The sequence below is a fragment of the Halyomorpha halys genome, unplaced genomic scaffold (assembly GCF_000696795.3).
Source record: "Halyomorpha halys isolate HHAL.00 unplaced genomic scaffold, Hhal_1.1 Scaffold91.1, whole genome shotgun sequence".
Classification (NCBI taxonomy): domain Eukaryota; kingdom Metazoa; phylum Arthropoda; class Insecta; order Hemiptera; family Pentatomidae; genus Halyomorpha; species Halyomorpha halys.
In genome coordinates this window covers 2,584,237-2,604,602 of record NW_027110755.1, presented here as the reverse complement: position 1 = coordinate 2,604,602, position 20,366 = coordinate 2,584,237, and the positions used below count along the sequence as shown (strand labels likewise).

Sequence of the window (20,366 nt, the reverse complement as noted above, 5' to 3'; positions counted from 1 at the left end):
TTTAAGATATTATTTTACTTTATTTATTTATTTGTATTTATTTATTTATTATTATTTTCCTTCTCTTCTATTTCTTATTTTGTTATCATTTAATTTATATATTTGTAAATATGGTGTGAATTAGTTCTATCATCCATATTACCATTGTCTATAAATGTGACACAATGTACTATTAAAACATAAAAATATATAAATTAAAAAAAAATCGATGAATACTAGACGACAAGATGTGAATGTTGAGTGAATGTATTGGACAGCATATCAACAATACATTAAGATCTAATAATTCATACCCAAATGGAGTTTTTCACTTGAAAAGCTTTCCCTACCGACCTTACCGAAAGTAGCTACTGTAAAGGAAGAAGCGAAGGGAGGAGGTTGAATATTTTTTATTTCCCCCTCTTAATGGATCCTAAGTAGGCGCATGTAGCTCTAACTTTTAAACGATCCCACTGGAAAGGTTGATGGGATGGGGTAGGAATGGTCCCCGATTTCAGTTAACAACCCTTCACTGATTCATTTCCATCAGCTCGGGTCGGGATATTACCCACTTGTTAGAGTAATAACGGTAAGTACTACTTACCGGCGGTAAACAAATTAAGTTTGAAATTCTCCCTTTATCAAATTAAGGGTTTAAAGCGATTGGCATAACAAAGGTAACTCCAGAATCGGACTACCTCCGAACGGAGGGTGGGATGTCAGTTTTTCTTCCAGGTCCTTTCATACGGGGGAAAACTTCCCCTTTTTACTCTAAATGACATGTTTCAGTCTTATTTTTTTACGATGTCTGTACCTTTCTACATTAAAAAAGTCAACTTGTCAGTTATGGAAACATAACAAAAAGTTTGGTTTTTAAAAATACACTTTTTACTTCGTTTAATTTCTTTTCAACTTCAAGATTAATTACTGAGTCCATTTTTGCTGTAAAGGCCTCTTGTAAATTATTATTAGTATAATTCTACCTTCTAACGTGATTTGACTTAATTTATTTTCTAAATTCCATTCATTACTCCATTAATCCTTTGTAAATTATTCTACTTATCTTTTTTTGTCCTAGGTTATCATGAGATTAAAGGATTTCATCCAAAATCAGTTAAATGACATGATAATCAAGTGCAAAAATTACCCTTGAAGAAAAAATATGCAAAACAATGAAAAACCTTTGTTATCAAAACATTTTTTTTTTTTTTTTAATATCTTCATTATAATTTACATCTGTATATTATATAATACGTTCAGTAAATTTAATCTTAGTTAAAATGGAGTGTTACAGGCGTGTAGAGAAACTACCCACTGGTACCACTCTAATGACATTTTACAATAGTAGGTCTCGTGACCATCTTCTTTTCAGGCACCTCAGAGGATTGTCAGAAATGGAAGAGGATGCAAGGTTAGAAACTAGGTAGTATGAGTGGTTAGGGAGTTTCTAATGGAAGGAGTGAAATCTGGTACGGGCTAGATCGGTTACATAGTTTTATTTGTGACAAAGTAAGGAGCATTGAGGATTCAAAACAACATTAATTAATGTTGTTAAATTTGTGTGAATTTAAAAGTATTGTGATCAAAATCCACAATATACAACGGTCTTCATAGACAAACTAATGAACACAAAATATGGCATCGTGTATGAATACACATTTTTGTCGAGTTGCTTTCGAATGAACTCAACTTAAAATAAGTACGAGTACGTTATGCTCTAATAACACGGGTTAAAAAGAAAATTATATATATCATGAAAAACAGACAGTGGACTCAACTACTATTACGAAAAGTGGTTAGTAGAGTTTTGACATATTTTTTTTTCCGAAAATACTCCTCTAACGAACCCAACTACGAATTATTAATAAGTTTTGCGTGAAGTGGCTGGGGTTTGTTAGAACGTTGAAAAACTATCGCCAAAGTGGATGTTCTCATGAAATTGAGAAATATTTGATGAAGGGATGATTACACCGCCGCTGCGCTAATATTCATAAGACAACTATTTGCCCTAAAATGGTGCTGTTATTATTTATAGAGGTCAGAGACGAAGGGGCTGGCGGAAGACCAAGTAGAAAGTCAAACAGTCGCGGGGTAAATACGGCAAAGGCAAACAAAGCGTATCGACCATGGCCAGTTATACCTTTTCATGTTCCCCTGGCTCTACCGGTTCTCGTCTTCCGCTCTCGAAGAAGAGACTCTCCAGGTAGGATCTTTGGGGGTCGCTATATTATGTGTATCTATAAAAGCTTGTTACCCCAAGATTTATGTTATAAATCTTATCTTCAGCACTAAGTAAACCCTTTTTTAATATCCTTCAGAATGCAATTAGTATTATTTTTTATTTTTATAATCTAGATACAGTGTTCGGTCACAAATTGAGTACTGGATTGCTGGAAAAACAGTAACAGAAAAGTCTTTTACATGAGAGGTAAACAATTTAAAAATAATGCACAAAAAGTTTATTTTCTAATTAAAAACGGAAAAACCGTTACTTCAGAAGCTGGCATAATTTCGATCGATCTATCTACTTTTTTTTTTACTTACTTGCTTTTAAAGTTTCAAATAATCGCAACCCTTTAATTAACTTTTAGTATGGGAAGGATTGGATCTATAAAATTTAAATATGTATATTAGTTATAAAAAAAAAACATCCATTTGGTCTCAACAATTTTTTATTATCATTTATATGGAATGTAGTGTTGATAAACTGAGTAAATGAAATAGAGAATGTAAACTAGTAAATGTAATATTTTAACTGTGAGAATAATGGGTATTTTGGACATTGTAAGGAGGGTTAATTAATTGGTGCATAATTTTGTCATAATTTAAAAAGTTTTAATGGTCTGCAATTATGGTGATTAATAATGCTAGGCTGTGATAGTGTAATAAGATCCTCGAAAATGGCCGGAAAGGCTGAAAAGTAGTAGGTTCAGATAATAGGAAAGTGTTGAGACCAAATAATGTTTTTTTATAACCACTGAACAATTCTGTCTCCAACAAGAAATTTCATTATATTTAAAAATGTATTTTCTCTATTTCCGCTGTAAAAGTAATTTTTTAAAAAAATATATGTAAAAAATGATTATCATAGTAATTTTTGCTCTACCCTTAGCTGTATAAGGTAGGTGGCTTTTTATAGGTTCAGCCTGGAACAACCCCTAAGTTCTACTCTCCTAATGTATTACAGAAATCTTCCATTGCGTTCTTACTCCTTCACTACAGCTAAGCCGGCATCTCACTTTGGACTATTTTTTACGCAAACCTCAGCTCATTTTGACCTATCATTTTACAAGCTACTAAAACTCGAACTACATAACAAATATACTGAGGCCGTAGTGAATTAAGAAACACAGAAAATACAATTCCCATAATTTTTGTGATAAATAATGCACAGGGTGAAAAGCACTTGGCACAAATTTCAACTTTTATGTAAATTTTCTAAATAAAATTCTACCATGTTATTTTCGGGCAATCTTGAAGAAATTCAGAATATAAAAGGAACATAACAAAATAATGTGAAATATAACGTTATCGCACATTACCTCAGTTTTAGCTTTTTATTCTAATTCCAGACTTATTTAAATTTTAAAATAGTTTTTGTATTACTTTTTGAAACATTGAAACTAATTAATTGACTAACTAATATCTGATAATCATTTTTTTTTTAATATGATAATAAATTGTAAAATAATCATTTATATTTAATTGAATTCTGAAATTCAATTGCATTAATTAATTTGTTTTCATTTATTTTATTAATTTTAAAAACGCTCAAGAATAATTCGTGAAGCTGTTTTATCTTGTAAGTCCAAAAAAAACTTTATATATTTAAATAAAGAAAATAAATTTACGCATCATTCTAAAAGGATCTTGAAAGCATTCTTGAAGTTACCATAAGTGATATAGGTGACACTTTGATTTTTTCAAAGCATAAAAACTGTATTGTTGATTTTTTTAGTTACCATGTATCAAAGGTTATACATTAGTATTCATAGTCATTTTAAAGGACGATTAGTAAAACAAAACTGTACCCAACAATCGTGCTATCAAAATTCTAGGAGTTAATTACTCTAAAATTAATTTTAATTTTTCACTGCTGGAACAATGCCAACGCCGCGTTGTTAATTCACATTTTTATTTGGAATATAATAAAGGTATTTTACATTGATGATTTTTTTTTTTATCGTCAATAAATTGAAAATATAGTTCGAACGGTAGCAGAACTAATGAATTTGAATTACCAAAAATCGTTGAGTGACAGCGAATCGCGAAATAGTTTTGACAAAGAACTTGATATACGCCAGATTCCTTCTGACGAAAACGAACGCCTAACAAACGAATATGTCATTGATCGAGAAATTCTTAAGGGTGTTTGTGGGCAAATAGCATTATTTTTATAAAAAGTCTGATTATACCAAATTGATAACGACCTACCCTCTTCTTCCCGAGATAAACTTTTTTCTTCTAAAGACCAACCCTCTTCTTTCATTGCTTATCATAAAAAAACCTGAGGCGAAGAATCAAATTTGATTAAAATATTCGGTCTGGAGCAGTTGAAAACCTTGCAGACAAATACCCATATATTATAAACGTGAACCCATTGACCCTTTTTATTTCACCTTCCCAAGGAAGGTATGTGCATTTAGGCACAAACACCAAAAAATGTAAAGAATCCCATAAGCGTATTCATATTCACTGCTCCTCACAGTATCACGGGTTATAAACCGTATTAGGATCATAATTTTTATTTAAAATTCACTTTTATAATAATTCCTTCCTTATTTGGTCTATTATTTTTAAAACATTTATATTCGTATATTGTGTTTACATTGAAACATGAGAACAATTTTGCTGTGTGTAAGGCCAATAAACGTTCAATTCATTATTAATATTGTACATACATTATTAATGTGTATAAACATGAAGGTGCCCTGATTCATCAACAGGGCTAACCGTTATCTTTTGTATTGTCAAAAAGGGCAAAGTAATTATTTATTTAAAAACCAATATGATTAATAGTATGACTTAAAAGGTTTCTACATTTATGTTTCAGAGTTGGTGTAATTTTTTTGAACTTTATTTACGTGTCCGTTGCTATCCGACCTTTCTCTATTGATCATATGTCGGCTACTTATTTCGGTGAATACAAAAGTAATTTCATGCAATAAAAAATCTTCTTGCATTACACTAACTATTTGTTAATCATGTTACATAAACATAATTCATATTTTATGTATTTAGTACGTATTCAATTCAAAAATACTACTGCTTCGTGGATTGAGCGCTGATGACTTCCATGTTTTTCCCCTGAAACATAAAAACAGTCAACCAACGGAGAAATTGAATTAAAATGGAAATTATTATGTTTTTTATCAAAAAGTGTAAAATCGGATGATGAACACATCATCCCTATTAGCTCATCATGATATAATCAGAAACACAATATTACTCTCCATTTTGAGCTTAAAGGTAACGTTTGTTAACAAGATGTAATTTTGTCATTACATTAATTTACACAGATATTTGTTGGAATACTCTCTGGGAGTTACGAACTGAATGACATTTAAACACCTTCCTCTTTTACAATGGGCGACAGCGGAATACTGTCGTGTTTGGTGACAACAGCATAATGTCGCGTTGGGTTACAACTCACACAAGAGTTCTGTTACTTGATTACTATGTTTTAACGCATTTACTATTGTCTTGTATGTTTTGGATTTTCATATGCACATCTGAAAACGTTTATATTTGATCTTAATTTATGACGAGCTATTTTGTTGAATAGGGTCTGAAAAAATGATTATGACAACTTACAATGAGAGTTAAGTAACAACAATAAATTAGAAAAATAAAATGCAATTAAAAATGGAAAAAAATGAAAAGCAGAATATGATGTAGAAAATAAAATATCAGCAATGTTAAAACAAATCTGATTAACGCAAATAAAAATAGTTAAATGGGGAAACTCGCAAAACTCACGAAATAGGAATAAATCAAAATCACTACGATATAAAAACATTGAATTTGATTAAAAAAATAACAGTTAATGGAAATGAATAAAGGTAATTAATGGCAATAATAAAAAAGGTATGTAGAATTATTATTAACCAAAAGTTTTTTACTTTTATTTTCGTTTTATAGTTCCATGAAATTTTCAAAGCTGAAACTTTGCCAATTGTCACCAAGTGGAGCACTACATACATGCACATACACACACAAATAGACGCATTGCCGTGCCTCATTTCAACACTCAAAACAACTAGTACGGAGGAACCGAGCTACCAAGTGCCAAACTTTGGCACATCCGGTCTCGTCAGCTGCTGTTTCTGCGTTTCTCTTGTGTCGGTCATAGCTGTTTTTTCCTTGACACCAAGGTGGTTGTATGTAATCCTCGTCTCCTCGTCTATCTATTTCCTTTGGAACCTTTCTCCTAGGAGCTGTCATCTATCATATCTTGTGCACATGTGGGAATATGCGGCCTGTGGGCAAACCCTCTCTCTTAACCGTCTCCTTTGCCAACTGCACCATTAGAGTCGTGTCGAGGAATGCCATCCTTCCCTGCACTGCCTCCACATATATGATCTCCATAAATTGCTCGGTTATATGATTGGCTTGGTCTTCTTGAATCATCTGTATGATGTCTTCCTCTCAGGCCCACCTGTCCCTTTCAAAGGTTTTTTTCAGCCTCTCTTTACTGTCCTCCATGAAGTATCTTCGTTTCCTTCAATCTCACTTAGTGTGTTTGTTTTTATTCGGCATACTACTGCTACTTTTAAATACTCCATATCCTTCCGTCATTTTATGAATTCTTGTCATCATGCGATCTTCCCCTTTCAAAAAATGGTTCAACTTGCCTGTCCCACCGGCGAACCTTTCCAGCTCTTAAACAACCTTTCTCAGATCCTAAGCAGTTGCAGTTGTAGATTTTTAGACAACGTAAGCGCTTTTGCTAACGTGGTCTCCGGTAACGCTTGTAATTCAGGCCTCATTTTGGCGATTAGGCACTATTATTTGGTGGCAAGTTCGAAACCTTATTCCGTTTTGGGTCATTTTTACAGTTTATGAGTGATAACAAAATGGGATATAGTAAAAATAATGATAAAACATAGTTAAAAAAAAGAAAGGAGAAAAGAAGAAAAAAAAATACGGGGAGAGGAAAAAAATAAATTTTCCAAAATACTAAACGCACTGCTGAGTTCAAATCACATCCACTTCTTAGATGATTAATGAATATTTAAATAGATTTTTATAAATCTAATAGCCCGGTATATCATGGCTATCCAAGGCGCAGTATATAACAGATAATTATTTGCATTTGAGCTTTTAATGACATTAGCGTGAGTTGCAGGCTCTGATACCATCTCTTAACACGTCAGAAAAGAACACTGCGACTCATGTTTATTGTGCACACATAATACCATCACCCCTATGTTTCCTACCTTCTGTGGTATTTCTTGACAGGCTTAAATTATTAATTTGAGTGAGCAATTTGAAAGCCATGTAAAATTGAATCAACTTTATCAAACAATTTCTTTTTTCTTTTCCTTCAAATAATCAGAAAACAATAGTTTATCAGAAAAAATAATTACCTTAACATGTTCTCAATGTGTAAATATCAATTTCTTCACCATGTTTCGAACCGTTCGTTAATCCTAAATAAAACATTTGGGATGCAGTAATGCCTAATTATTCAGAGATAAGATGATACATGTATCAGCTACGTAAGTAGAGAGTAAAGTGCAAAGATGGGTTGGGATACCTGTAGTGTAAACAGTCTAGAGAGATCCCAAATGAATGTTTGAAACATAATGGCAATATTTCATGCTCCAATGTATTGATGAGTAGATTTTTAATCACTAAAGATGATTCTTATAAAGATGAAGAATAAAATAGTCCTCCTATAACGATAGTAAATAGAATGAAAAATCAATTCTTGTTTATAATGTTAGTGAATAAATAGGGTGTTGTATAAATTGTACGATTCTGATTCTCAAATGAATAGGAAAGGAAATAATCATTAATTTTTCGTACTCAAGCGCTCTTACTCAGTCTCCAAGTGGCCCTTAACTCCAGTGACGGGAGAGAAGTGCTGGGATCTCTTAGAGCCCTGCCTAGCCTTCCACATGGAGATGGCAAGGCTTGGCTCGAAGTTTCCCTGCAGAATGTAAATACTGTATATGGGAGTGAATGTGTTTTTATTTTATTGTTACTTAAATTTTATTTTATTTATTTGCCTAATACATAAATATTTTCTTTTATTATACTTTGGATATAGAATCATATTTTACTTTATACAATAAATGATAGTATTATCTTTTATTTATATATTTCTTTATTATTATTCTTTTAAAATTACATGTTTTTCTTCTAATTCTGTAAGTAAATTTTACATTTTTTCTCCATTTTCTTTTTTTTCTACTTCTGTATATATTGTATGACTGAATATTTGAACACTAATACTTAATGCCCTCAATTTGTGGTAGATTGTATTAATTCTCTATAATAAAAAATATACATAAAAAAAAATTAATTCACACAATTATCCGCCCTCCGAATGAGCAAGTTGTTTTCTAAATGTCTCTTAAACTCCATAAACGGGACCAGATTCAGCCGAATACTTGAAAAGAGGCCCTTTCTCAAGAAATATGAGAGAGTGGAGTCACCTGTCATCGTAAGTGACGGCTAAGAGACAAGGTGAAGCCGGAGGGAAGGAAGTTGGGCAGACTATGAGTAATAAAGTGTAAAGTTGGGTAATGGAGTGAGGGACTTGGGCAAAGCAAACTGAGGAGCAAGTTTTAAGTGTCGCCGGCCAGTGAGGGAACTGTATCGATTCAGCCAATAGCCACCACTTTGTCCCTTTAACTACCCCAGCGCCATTACTTCCTTCAGTCGAGGTTCCCAATCAATCCCCCCTCAAGTTGGAACGGAGAAGCAGCTTCCGGGTCCATGAGGAAATGAGGAAGGTAGCTCACCGACTGTGACTTCAATGACCTTATTATTATCATTAAATTAAGGACGTCTCTCTTATCTTAAGATGTGGAAAAAGGAAAAAATGTATTATGACACAACCTCAGACAGGTCTAGGATTCAGCAAACTATGGAAAAACAATAGTTGTAGAGGAAATCATCTAACCAGCACGACTTCATTGAATCTGGGTGTATCTAGGAGCTTTAAAATGAAAATATACGTTTTATGTCGGATGGGATCGAACCTCTGATCCTATGGGTGCGGGGTTGACTACCATCCTTTCCGATTTATGAGCTAGCTCACTACTTTAATCAAACAAAACATAATAGTAATAGTTTAGGCTGTAGTGGACAAGGGTTTCAGAATAGCAGTATTGCTTGCTCAAACCAAAAGCGAATGCCGTTGCGATGTTAGCCAGAGAAGACTGAATTTTATTTTTTTGAAGTATTTGTTACCCTATTGTTGTTCATACTTTTCTGGAAAATTGGTACGTAACTTGGAGGAAAAAACTTATTAACGTTTCATGAAGTATTTTAATTATTTTTTTATTTGTATTAAGTATTTTTATAAGAGAAGCTAATAGCTATTTAGAAATTGGGAGACATTAAAAACGACACGACCAATGATATACCGCAAAATATGCCAATTTTTGTATACAATTTGAATACTTGTAAATGCCGTAGAGGATTGTTTCAGGTCCTAAATCTTATCTTTTGTTTTTCCTATATTTAATAAAAACTTCAATTAAAAAAATTATAATGACTGGACTGACATGAGGAATATGTAAAAGAAGGTATTCTCGAAAAACAGCTTGAAGAAGACTATAAATTGTATACGAAATAAAAATAATAATAACAGCTGTAATTTACATTCTTAGTAGAACTAAAAGCCTCTACCTGGGAGCTATAAGTCTGGTTTAAACAATTTATAAAATTTCGACTTCTTCATTGATTATTTTTTTTTTTTAATAATTTATTTATTGATATTTACAACTGTATACACATATATACAACAAGTAAATTTGCTGTAGGTGACATAGTGGTAAAAACATGTGGAGAATCTACCCACTAATCCAATAACAATTCTAGAGGAGAAGATCTCGAGGCCATCTTCTTTTCAGACCCCTAGGAAGATTATTAGGTAATGAAGGAGAAGCCAGGCTAGAAACAAGTGGATTTGGGTGGTTAAGAAGCTTATTATGGAAGGAACAGTATCTGGTTCTGGCCAAATTGGCAACATATGGAACATTGAGGTCCTGATGAATGACTTGATTTGTGACAAAGTAAGAAGCATTAAGGATTTTACGGAGGATTTTGGACTGTAAGGATTGGATTCTGGATACATTAATTAAAAATAATATGCCTATAATTGAATAAAATATTTTCTATGCTGTATCTGAATACATGGCTATAAATGATAATTTAAACTAGTTCTTTATTACTTTAGCCCATAGTATCCTATTCCTTGCCCAACAGTCTCCTGCTCTTAGAACTATGTCATCTTGCTATCTTGTAATCGGTCTTCCTTCCCTTTCGCTTGGTAACCACTCTGTTGCAATGTTCTCGTAAATCACATCAATAAAAGTTTAATTATATATAAATACTTTTTTATGCCTTTTAACACAAAAAAGTATTTTATTTCGATTGCTAATAAATAAATAAATAAATATGTATGATTTTATTTGTGACAAAGTAAGGAGCAGCGAGGATTTTAGGAAGGATTTTGGATTGTAAGGATTGAATACCTGAGGAATTCGAAGGTTTGGTGGAGCCCCAAAGCTCAACTCCATATATCCAGATTGGCCTTATTACAGTCATGTAGATCAGTCCTTTGTAATGTGTTGGAAGTTTGGACCGCTTGTCTAGTAAGTGCTGTAATAGTCGAAATCGACGTGCAGTTTCCTGTCTTTTCAGTCTGGTGTGAGGATTCCAGGTTAATCGTTTGTCCAAATGTAGTCCAAGGTAACGGATCTGTTCGACAGGGGTAAGAGTGACATCATTAAATGAAACTGTAGGGCAGTCAGTAGGTTTACTACTTTGAAATTAAAACCAAAAATTACAATTTTGATAATATTAAAATATTTGATATGCCCGGACTCCACATTAATCTGGTAGCTTTATATCCTTGATATAATATTTTATCTAACCGACTTTAAAAACCAACTAATCTGTTTACATATTCAAATTTGCAACTTGTATTACTCAATATATTAAATATTGCCTCAAAACATAAATTATTGCTATTGACAGGAAATTATCAAACTTACTTGATTATAGTAAAAAATAGAATTTATTACGCAATATGTTTGAATGATTGACATTTTATCATAGTCTAAAAGAAAAAAAACCTATTATTGACCTAACTTTCATGAATGTACAGTTAAAGCCCGAATCACAAAAGCAAATATTACATTTTTTTTGTTCTCTTAGAGAAGTATATTTTGTGGACTAAAAATAAAAAAAGCGAATGATGAAATAGTGCCTCGAAGGGATAAGCCAGAAAGATGTACTGGAATATTCACTAAGCGTTAATAGTTTATGTAGCTGTTTGGTGGACGGTCGGCCTCCTGCTGAATATATTATGACAGGCCGCAAAATTTCATTGAATCTATATCGATGGTCGACGATTATAGTTATCCTTAATCTTCATAGTATATTATAGATAGAATCAAGAGCATCTATAATAAATCCACCACCTGTTCGTTTTTCTGAGCTTCAGGTGATGCAACTGTTGTCGCTGAGATTGTTACTTGAAATAATATTTTAAAAAAAAAAGAACATACAATTTAAAAATTGTGACGAAGAGATATCATATATGTCGTGTTTGGTATATTGATTTTCTTGACCACGTACAAAATTTAAGTAAATGTCAAACGGAGTATGTGTTAAATTTTTTTTTAATTTCCAATTGTATAAAATTATATAAAACTAGGAAATTTGCTATTTATCATCTTGATACTTATCTTTTGTATCATAAGTAAAATTACATGATACAAATATGTGGAGAATATACCCATTGACAGAACTCCAATCAAGTTACTAAAGAAGATCTCAGGGTCATCTTCTTTTCAGACGCCCAGGAGGAATATCAGGTATTGAAGGAGAAACCAGGTTAGAAATAAATGGATTAGGGTGGTTAGGAAGTTTATCATGGAAGGATTAATATCTGGTTATGGCCAAATCGACAACATATGGGACATTGAGGTCCTGAGGAATGACTTGATTTGTGACAAAGTAAGGATCATTAAGGATTTTACGAAGGATTTTGGAATGTAAGGATTGGATACGAAAGAAATTCGATGGTTTAGTGGAGCCCCAAAGCTCAACTTCTGACGTCAGGATGAGCTCTATTATATTCATGTAGATCAGTCTTTTGAAATGGATTGGAAGTTTAGACCGTTTGTCTAGTAAATTTTGTAATAGTCTAAATCGAAGAGCAGATTCCTGTCTTTTCAGTCTTGTACGAATGTTAAAAGTAGATTGAATAATAAAAATTAAGATGTGCCTCAAGAAAATAAATTTGAAAAATGCAGAGGAAAAACAAGGTAACTCGATTTTTATTAATGAATAAAAATATTAAAATCATAACAGAAGACAAATTACTTAACGCCTCAAATTCGCTGTTAAATTCCAATTAATTAAATAAAATCCTGATGAATTATTCGCCAAACATTGTTTTTTGAACATTTAGGAAAATCTGAGAAGTTTTTCTCTTGTATTCATTTCGCCTTATCAAAAGAAAAGACCGCATCTGTAACAGAAAAATACAGTCTAACAAAAGAAGCAGAACAACTGATGGAGGAGGTGGGCGATCTTACCAGATAATAATTTTTAATTTAAATACATTCTTAATCTTTCATCCTTACCAATCCCTGATAATCCCCCGAGGCGTCTGAAAAGAAGATGGCCACGGGACCTTCTAATTTAAATTAATGTTTGAAGAACCACCAATGGGTGGTTCCTTCCCAAGATTTTCAAGTGTATATGAAACATACTACATATTTACCTATTCTATTATTTTGTACAGTTGTAAATTACATTAAATAAATAATTTAAAAAAAATTTAAATACATAATAGATTTGATGAAAACGCGATGTTCTATTAGTATATTTTTATCAAATTTATTTGTATTACAACTATAAAAAACACACTTGTATCATTAGATGCTTTAAAGCCTTGAGAAATCCGTAATATTATCAAAGGGAAATTTGGTAAATCTTTTAAACGTCTTTAGTACACGCTTCAATGAATTGGCACACAATTGGGCCAAATTTCGAATTCTTGGAAAAATTCTCAATCGTATTTATCTTATGACCAAAAACCTTTTTTCCTACATATTCTTTCTTATAGAATATAATAGACTGAAATTAAGAGAGTAACATTATTTAAATGATAAATCGTTTAATAAGTACTTAATTACATAAGAAAAAATTGATTACCCTATTTATTTGTATACCAATTTATATTTGGTCGCTTTAACATCTCTAGCTGGGGAAATTTATTTATTTAATTTTTTTCGGAGGGAGGGGAGTAATTAATATACATTTTTAAAATAATTCCAGATGAGTGATGAAATGTCCTTTAGAACTATACTAGTAACAAGTGAAAGTAATATCTTTTGAATTTTTTTAGTAATTATTGTACGTAGCAATCGAACGGAAATACTTTTTTGTGTAAAATGACATACGTTTTTATATATAATTAAACTTTCATCGATTCTGACCAAATCACCTCCTTGCACAACCGTTGGTCTAGTAACAGTACTTCTTTAAGAAGTACTCAACTCCTGACCCTTCATGGTAGCACTACAGATTTTTATTTTTTTTTAAACTTTCATTGATCTGATTAATACATAATAACGTTCCTTACAAGAGAGCACATAACACCCACGTTCAATGGTGCACAATTAAATTGATATTTGAACAACTTAAGAGTTAAAGAATTAAATAAACATAAAATAATAAAAGGCAGGTTTTGAAGCATTTAAGGTTGATATTTGCTTAATTAATGTTAATATTTTTTTATCTTTTTTTTATTTCATTTTCAATATTATTATAATTAGTATTGATACGACGTTTAATACTCTCTGGAAATATTTTTCTTAAGAGTGAATATTAAATATGCTCGCTTTACTTGTGGCATATCTCACAATTTATAATTATTATATTATTTTCAAAATATCTGCTAAAGTATTGAATTTCTTAAATTTATTTTAGAATTAATTTAACGCCATTTATTTATTCCAATACTTTTTGGTTTACCTTGTTTTCTTCATTCAACTAATATAATCCAGGAGACCACTTTTATTCATATTGTATGATTATTTTACGCAGTTTTTCTCCGTGCTTACAGTATATTTAACCAAACTTTTTTTGCTTTTTCTAATGGATTAATGATATTTATAATTAAAGCGAGATAAGTAATTTTAATTTATCGTCATATTCTGTAAACCAACACGACTTATATAACACTTCTCGTGACCATTATATCTGGATTATAAAATAAAATCTGGCGTTTTAGTTAATAATGAGACTCAATGAGTTTAAATAATTGAACGAAATTACGATAACATAGCAATTTGTGAATCTAAACGTAAATATTATGAATGAAAATCCCAAGATTGATTGAAAATTTATATAAGACTATAAGGTCCTAAATATTTATCAAACGTACTATTTCAAAACGCATTAAATCCAGTCAATAACTGAGTCTATACTACTCAAATAAATGTTTTTAGAAAACAAAAAATGAGGATTAACGGGATTTTAGACCACTTTAGCAAACTTTTAGTGGCTTCTTGTTAGAAATGAGAAGTACTTTAAACTAGTGATATCGTTTTCTGTAATCTTATGTTATATTTTTTCACCATTTAACCCAGATTTTCTTTTACTAAACGAGTGGACAAAATTAGAGAATGGACGAGTTATGTCCTACAGTTTTTTAAATTAATTTTTTTAAGTAATTAAAATTAAACATTAAAATTGAATATTCCAATACTCCTTACTTTGTCTCAAATAAAATCATACACAAAGTCCTTAATGTTCCCTATGTAACCAATCTGGCCCGAGCCAGATATCATTCCTTCCATTACAAACTTCCTAACCACCCAAACCCACTAGTTTCTAACCTTGCTTTCTCTTCCATTCCTGACAATCCTCCGAGGCGCCTGAAAAGTAGATGGCCACGAGACTTGCTAATGTAAAACGTCATTAGATTGCTACCAATCGGTAGTTTCTCTACACGCCTGTAACACTCCATTTTAAGTGAGATCAAATTTACTAAATGTATTATAATGTAGAGTTGTAAATAGCAATAAATAAATAAAAAATAAAAACTTGAATATTCAATGTTTGATTTTTTTTTTTACTTTAATCATTCTTCTCTTGGACTCTTCAGATGATTTCCGGGGAGAAAAAAAATCTTATAATTATCGATCTTCAAAAAATATATATTTATAGTAGTTAATTGGTTGGGTATTAATTATAATGTATTAAGAATATATATTATTTTCAGTTTTTTTTTTTTTTTTTTGTTGAACGGCAATTTGATATTCTGCTCGAGTTTTACTGGAACTCCCTCGTTCTAGATAGAATATTCTATAGACATCTTATGCAATAACGAGTTCAGGTAATGGCTCTACTAGTTATGGATGGAAGTCAATAGTAGAAGTTACAATAGTTATTGGACGTTTGGCTATGATGCAAATACGGTCCTGCCTTTCGTGATTGCTTATAATAAGCCGGTATTATTCTTAGCCGCGACACCATTTTGCTCCTAAGTAGACACAGTGTCGTGATAGGAGTCCCGCCTACGATTATGAGTTTAAGGGAGACACGATAGCTGAATGGCTAAGGACTTTGGGAAAGGGACATTTGTAAGTTGCGTGCAGTGGTGTAATTGCTAAGGAAGTCTGAATAAATAAGCGGACGATAGGGCATTAAAGTTTCACCGCCTAGCCCTCCCTCTACAAAGGCCTCCATAATGGTCTGCATGCACGCCGCCCCCGGTCGAACTCTCTTCCAAACGGTTGCATATTTTTAGAGTCCCGTCATCAAATATTCAAGTGTCAGACCGTTGTCTCCTCCGCAAATTAAGAACCCGTGTATTTTCTTGTACCCGTAAACAGGGTATCAGAAATCCCTTGTACTTTTGATTAAGTAATGGTCTTCAGTAAGGTGGAAGCTGCGGTTTCGATGATACCTGTACGTAACCTGTATTTATTTTTTGAATTTTAGATAGTCACTTCATTTTTCAAAGAATTGTAAGATTCTCAAGAAACATAGTTTATTAAAATTAAAAATGAGAACTTTCGTATCTGTTGAATAATCAATGATTATCGTAAGAGATCTATCAATGAAAGCAATAAGTAATTGAAAAAGGACTACAGTACTCACAAATACCTTTATATCGTTTAATTTTAATTGGAAACATCTGGAAGTGTTGATAGACAACATATATACGAATATATTTGTATCAGTGTGTTCTTTCAAAATATTTATGATACCTAAGATTATAATCGAATGATCTCTTCTTTATGATTCTGGTATATATAAATCTCAATATAAAACAATCCACCGATAATCGAAGTGAACAGGATTCAATTTTCGTCTACAAAAGAATACAATGACAGAAAGGTATTCAGATATTTTTAATCAGTCTCAATTAATATGGAGACTTTATCTCATCCTGAACTATATATTTTCAAAGTTCAAATGCTTTTTCAGTGTAAAAAAAAATTGAGAATTTTATTGTTTTTTAGTTTTCAGGATTTCCTAAACAAATAATAAAGATAAATGTTTGTAAATTGAATAATTTTTCTTGAAAGTATTTTAGGCAGTGCAAGTTCATATTTAAGGAGCAATTTGAATACATAGAAATAAATTTTGCAGTGTTAATAAATAAGTAAATATCCTCTCTAGATAATGTCTTGAGTGGCACCCATGCACTTGTGAGAGGGTGCGTACCTCAGCCAATAATTATATTACGTTTCGAAAACTTTTATGCATTTTAATGCCTTCATAAAAGAATAATAACATGATTCGAACATACATACATAATATACATATATACGAGTAGACTAGTGAAATCTGATGTCTTCCCTTTTTAAATTTTAAACATATTAAGAAAATGATAAAAACGGGATATAAATATTGATCATCGGAGTTAACAGATAGAAAAAAAGAACATTATTTGAGCGCACCAACTTTTAAAAATATTTTAGGTAACTATTGATTTAAGATTTAACAAATATTACAGAAAAAAAAACAAGCGAAAAATGTCAAATTTTAAAATTTTCTATGCCCCTGAAACGATTTTTTCAGCTTCAAATTTTTTTCACTTTTTTAAATTTTAAAGAAAAAAGTGATACAAATATTGATCATCGGAGTTAATAGAGGGATAAAGAAGCACATGGTTTATGCGTAGCAACATTTTAAATTGTAAATAGATTTAAGATTAATTAATATGATCTACATGTTCTCTAAAACTGTATATATTTGTTGGTAAATAAAATGAATCCACTCTTCGTTTTAGAATTTTACTGGCCACTATTTCCATTTTAGTAATACGAATAGTCATATTTAAAAAAAAAAAAAAATAATAAAATAAAGTTACAACCCATGAATGTTTAAGGGTGCAATACTCAGAGAGGAGATACCAACGGAGGTGATTTGATCAGAATCACGCTCGACCGCTAGATTTTTACCCAATTAAGGGTGCCCAATTTATGAGGCTGGGTGGACCCCAGGAGGGCTCCAGGACCCACAAGGGTTGATTCGTGTAACAGAAAACAATTTTCAGCCGGATTCGAACCCGAGTCTTTGGAGTTAGTGGCATCATGCCTTACCACAGTGCCAAAGCGCTCCCCATATTCTTTTCAAGATAAGTTATTTGGTAAAGATAATGAGATGCATTGGTATCACATTAGATGACAATTTAAAACAAGAAGAATAATATAATTTATTAATTATATAATTTATATTTATTGAACAATATAGAGATATGAATAGAAGAAGCCGCGATTGAATAAAATTGCTTTGAATGATTGAAGAGCTAGATAGGACTATACCTGGCGCTTAAGATCTAGAGCAGTTTGGGAGAAGTTGTAGAGGTCCTAGAAAGCCTCAAATTTACTTTGGAATTATTGATGGGGATCGGAAGGGTCGCTTTGTAGCTGCCGCTGGCAACGCTCGAGGCCAGATTGCTGTTTGACTTGCTCAATTAACTCAGGTCAATCACTAACCATTTCCTTTATAGATAATGTCTCTTCTACTGTCACAGAAATATCACCCTTGTTGTCAACTTTAATCTCCCTCCAGCCGTTATTTTACAGGCACGCAATGGCAAGCCGCGGTCATTTGGGCACTATTTTATCTTTGGTTTCTTGGAAGAAAATATGAAACGTTGACCCTCATTAATAGCTAGTGGAATATTATAAGCAAAACAAGAACAATAGTTTATGTGAGGAAATAAATGTATAAAAGATCCTCAGTAACATGACCTCTCAACTTTGTGTGTGTACAAAGTGAAGGGTATGAAGTGATCAATAAATCCCCAATATAAAAGTACAGATTTTAAAAAATTAAAACTGCAGTTTTTACAACAGGAATTTTCTAAAACAAGAATATTTGCTAAAAATACCACAACCAAACACCAGTTCTATAACATTTTAACTCTACGAATTAGTCTTTGCGAATTACTGTATTGAGGATTCACATATTAAATAATGTCCCTCATCAGTTAAGTCAATGTAAATTCATTATTCCTGAAATTTTACATTGAATACGTCGATATTAAAAAAAGGAAAATAAAACAATTTTTTAGTTAAAAATGTAGTTTATTAATTAATTTATTTATAAAAGAATTGTAAAAAGAACCAGTTGTGTAACTAGGGATCTATCTATGTGTCTTATGAAAAGTAAAGTTTTTGTATTTCAATACTTTCTTCAAGGAAACTATGGTTTAAACCCTATTTAAACTACGGCTACCCTAGTAGCCACTAACTTTCTCTTTTTTTTTATTTTTAATCATCTTATCTACAACCAAACCGTTAAGAATTTTGATATTTATACTAATGAACAAAAATAAATAGTAATGAAACCCGCTGATAATGTAAAAAGGTTTAGAGTGAATTTAGACTCTACCATCGTTAGTAGAAGTAAACAATGTTTGTATTCCTTTTGAGTAGAAATAAAATAAAATAATAAGCAAAGATGTCAGGCTTTAAAAAAAAAAAAAACTAAAAATTTGTTTCTTTATTCATACGGAAAAATAAAATGTACGATTACAGAGAGAGGTTCTAAGAAATTAAAAATCTTTCAAAGAATAATATCGATAAAGGTAGGATAAAGACTTTTAATCTCTTATTATAGTACCAAGCCAAATGAAGCATTGGTGTATTTCATAAATATTAGAACATATTACAAATATATATATTTTTTTATTTGCACCTGTAAACAAACAAATACGTATTTTTTTAAAAGTGGTTAAATGATCTTTTCCTCTCTTATTTTTTTTTTTTTACTTTCGGCGAATTTAAATGAACAATGACTCCTCATGACAATGTATAACTTTATAAAAAGACAATTAAATTCTAATAATAATGGAAATATTAAAATATCAAAATGATACAGAAAAGTGATAAAGGAATTTTCAATCCTTCATCCTATAGAATGTTTCAAAACATTAATACACAAAAGACTAGTTGGCTTACACCTCACTAACAATTCAGTTTACGCATTTACAATTAAAATACAATAAATACACAGGCTGGTAGATTTTCGGATGTTGCTTAATCATGTAATAAGGTCCAGAATCAGGGATTGTCATCGAACTCAAGTCTAAGCTATTTCATCCATACTATACCATTCCTTAATCCTTCCTTAAGGAGTTTTGATGGCCGAGCGTGTTAAGTACCAGCTTAGAATTCTCGTGTTAGTAAATTTATTTTAAAGAAACTAACCACATGCGATGGAACTAACCAAGGCGATGATATAAGTAAAAGGAACATCGATTGTTTACATTCATCTCATAGTCCAATATTTTATTTTTTGTCTCAATCAATATTTGAGTCGTTAAGGAACTGATGTAATTTTTCATTTCAAAATTGTACTTATCAATAACTGGTAATTTTAACAGACCCTTTTTAAACAACTATCATTGTATTTTGTATATTCTTATGGGGAGCCAAAATATTTTAACATAATTTTTTTTAAGATTAATTTTCTTAACTTGGCGCTGGAATGTCTCAGCTACAAAACTACAACGTTATAATGGAAGTTTTCGTGAATATACTGAACAGAAAAGTATGATGAAAAAAATTATTTTAGAACATAAATTTTATATTCATAAATTTAGTCTTAGAGTTAATAAAAATCAATACACAGTTTTTTATAGGTCTTAAATACCTTATATACAAACG

The 20,366-nt window shown here is 31.4% G+C and overlaps 1 protein-coding gene across 4 annotated transcripts in view; it reads left to right on the top strand.

Annotated features, from left to right (window-relative positions):
* acj6 (abnormal chemosensory protein 6) overlaps nt 1-20,366 on the top strand; it is a 93,825-nt gene that overhangs the window by 53,414 nt on the left and 20,045 nt on the right. Inside the window, exon 1 of one of the 4 annotated variants that reach the window (XM_067048907.1) lies at nt 2,039-2,182. The exons of the other annotated variants lie outside the window; for them this stretch is intronic. Coding sequence (XP_066905008.1) covers nt 2,126-2,182 — 57 coding nt within the window. The 5' untranslated portion in view covers nt 2,039-2,125. Of the gene's footprint in view, nt 1-2,038; nt 2,183-20,366 lie in introns of those variants that run through there. 4 annotated transcript variants of the gene reach the window in all.